This window comes from Nicotiana sylvestris, chromosome 8 (assembly GCF_000393655.2).
Source record: "Nicotiana sylvestris chromosome 8, ASM39365v2, whole genome shotgun sequence".
In the NCBI taxonomy this organism is placed as follows: domain Eukaryota; kingdom Viridiplantae; phylum Streptophyta; class Magnoliopsida; order Solanales; family Solanaceae; genus Nicotiana; species Nicotiana sylvestris.
In genome coordinates, this window is record NC_091064.1 from 43,222,002 (window position 1) to 43,224,378 (window position 2,377).

General features: G+C 43.7%; 1 protein-coding gene across 1 annotated transcript; it reads right to left on the reverse strand.

Annotated features, from left to right (window-relative positions):
• Positions 1-1,273: 1,273 nt before the first annotated feature.
• On the reverse strand, positions 1,274-2,170 carry LOC138874960 (uncharacterized). Its single transcript, XM_070153760.1, has 2 exons — positions 1,937-2,170; positions 1,274-1,819 (listed from the first exon to the last, which is right to left on the reverse strand). Exons 1-2 carry the CDS (start codon positions 2,168-2,170, stop codon positions 1,274-1,276), a joined length of 780 nt encoding a protein of 259 aa, XP_070009861.1.
• Between the last annotated feature and the right edge of the window lie 207 nt (positions 2,171-2,377).

Below are 2,377 nucleotides of genomic sequence, written 5' to 3' on the forward strand. Positions count from 1 at the left end.
TCCCAGTCGGGGGCAACAATGATGGGTGTTGTGACTAGCCTCTTTTTCAACTCCTCGAATGCTACCCTACAATCATTAGAAAACATGAAAGGTGATCTTTTTCTAACAACTTACAGAGAGGGTTGGCCATTTTTGAGAAGTCTTTTATGAATCTCCGGTAAAAACCGACATGCCCGAGGAAGCTCCTAATTTCCTTGACTGATGTGGGGGGTGGCAGCTTTGCTATCATGTCAACTTTAGCACGATCCACCTTGATTCCCTTGCTTGATACCCGGTGTCCCAATACTATGCCCTCTTGTACCATGAAATGGCACTTTTCCCAATTAAATACCAGGTTAGTCTCAATACATCTTTTCAACACTCGGGTCAGATTTGTAAAGCACTCGTCGAATGAGTTTCCCACCACGGAGAAATCATCCATGAACACCTCCATTATGTCTTATACCATGTCAGTGAATATGGCCATCATCTACCTTTGGAATATGGCAGGTGCATTGCATAGGCCAAAGGGCATCCTCCGAAAAGCATAAATTCCATATGGACATGTGAAGAAGGTTTTCTCTTTCTCCTTTGGTGTAATGGAAATTTGGTTGTACCCTGAGTACCCATCAAGAAAAATGAAGTGGGACCTCCCTGCCAGTCTGTATAGCATCTGATCAATGAAAGGAAGTGGGATGTGGTCTTTCCGAGTGGCCAGATTTAATTTCCTGTTGTCCATACAAATTCTCCAGCATGTGACGGTTCTTGTAGAGATCAGCTCATTGTTATCATATTTGACCACCGTCATACCACCCTTCTTAGGGACACATTGCACCGGGCTAACCCAATTGCTGTCAGAGATGGGGAAAATGATCTCCGCATCCAACCACTTAATCACCTCTTTTTTCACCACTTCCTTCATGTTAGGGTTCAACCTTCTTTGGTGTTCCCTGGAAGGTTTGTGCCCCTCTTCCAGCAGAATTTTATGCATACAGTATACCAGGCTGATCCCCTTGATGTTTGCCATGGTCCACCCAATGGAAGTCTTGCACTCCTTGAGTACCTGCAAAAGCTGTTGTGACTGCTCCTTTAACAAACTAGATGAGATAATAACAGATAATGTGGAGTTAGTTTCTAGAAACGCATACCTGAGATGGGCGGGCAGTGGCTTCAACTCCAACTTTGGTGGTTCTTTTATGGATGGCTTGACCGAAGGAGTTTCTCTATTTTCTAAGTGCAGGGGCTCGAATTCAAGTGTTCTATCCCAAAACCCTCTACCCTCTAAAGCCATCACCTATTCTGCCAATTCTTCCCCATTCACCTTATCTAAATTCACAAGACCTGCAGCAAGAGGATCCTCAATAGTCAATGTCTCATCATTCGCTTCAACAATTAAATCCACGGCATCAATTAGAGAACAATTGGCGAATTCACTTGGTCTCCTCATAGATTTCTGCACGTTAAATGTTTTTTCCTCATCGTTCAACCTCATCTTGAGCTCCCAAATTTCACAATCAATGAGAGCTTTCCTTGTGGCCAAGAACAGCCTTCCCAAAAGTATGGGAATTTCTTCATCCACCTTGCAATCCAGAATCACAAAATCTGCAGGGAACACAAATTTCCCTACCAGAATCAACAAGTCATCTAAGATACCAGAGGGTCTTTTCACAGTTCTGTCAGCCAGCCTCTTATAGATCGCCAGGGGCATAAGATTTCTGCTAGCTCTCAAATCACAAAGTGTCTTGGCAAAGGCAAAGTTACCAATGGTCCAGGGAATTGTGAAACTTCTTGGATCAAACAACTTCTCAACAACTAGTCTAGTCACCACAGCACTGTAGGTCTAAGTTAGAGTCACTGCAGCCAAGTCTTGGAAATCGAATTTTCGGGACATCAAGTCCTTCATCATTTTTGTATAACCAGGCATCTCCTTCAGAGCATCAATCAATGGAATATTTACCTGGATTTGTTTCAGCATCTCCAAGAATTTCTTGTATTGTTCTTCTTTTTTGTATTTGGCCAACCTCTGTGGGAATGGTGATGGAGGTCTCTTCTTCCCAATGATTTGGGTTTTCTCTTTGTCAGACACCACCTCAACTACCGGTTCCCGGGCTGTCTCAGCTTCTTTCTCAGCCTCAATCTGTGTGTTGGTTTCTTCTTGGGCAGGCCGTATTGTCACCTCTGTCAGTTTCATTGAATCATCTAGCTCAATGGGCACTGGTACAAGTGTCTCAGCCTATCTGCTTTCTCGAGCCCTCTCTTGCTCCAAGTCAAAGTCTCTGCCATTACGTAAACTCACTGCCATAAGCTACTTCGGGCCTTCATCTTTTGGATTTATCTGAGTGTGTGCAAGCAATGTCCCATGAGGATGATTATTCAAAGACATCAAAATCTGGCCCAT

Excerpts from the sequence above, each read along its gene's own strand:
- LOC138874960 (XM_070153760.1), bottom strand. The coding sequence starts at position 2,170 with ATGAAACTGACAGAGGTGACAATACGGCCTGCCCAAGAAGAAACCAAC. Across the intron at positions 1,820-1,936 it reads AGATGCTGAAACAAATCCAG|ACCTACAGTGCTGTGGTGAC; the intron begins GTAAATATTCCA and ends ACTCTAACTTAG.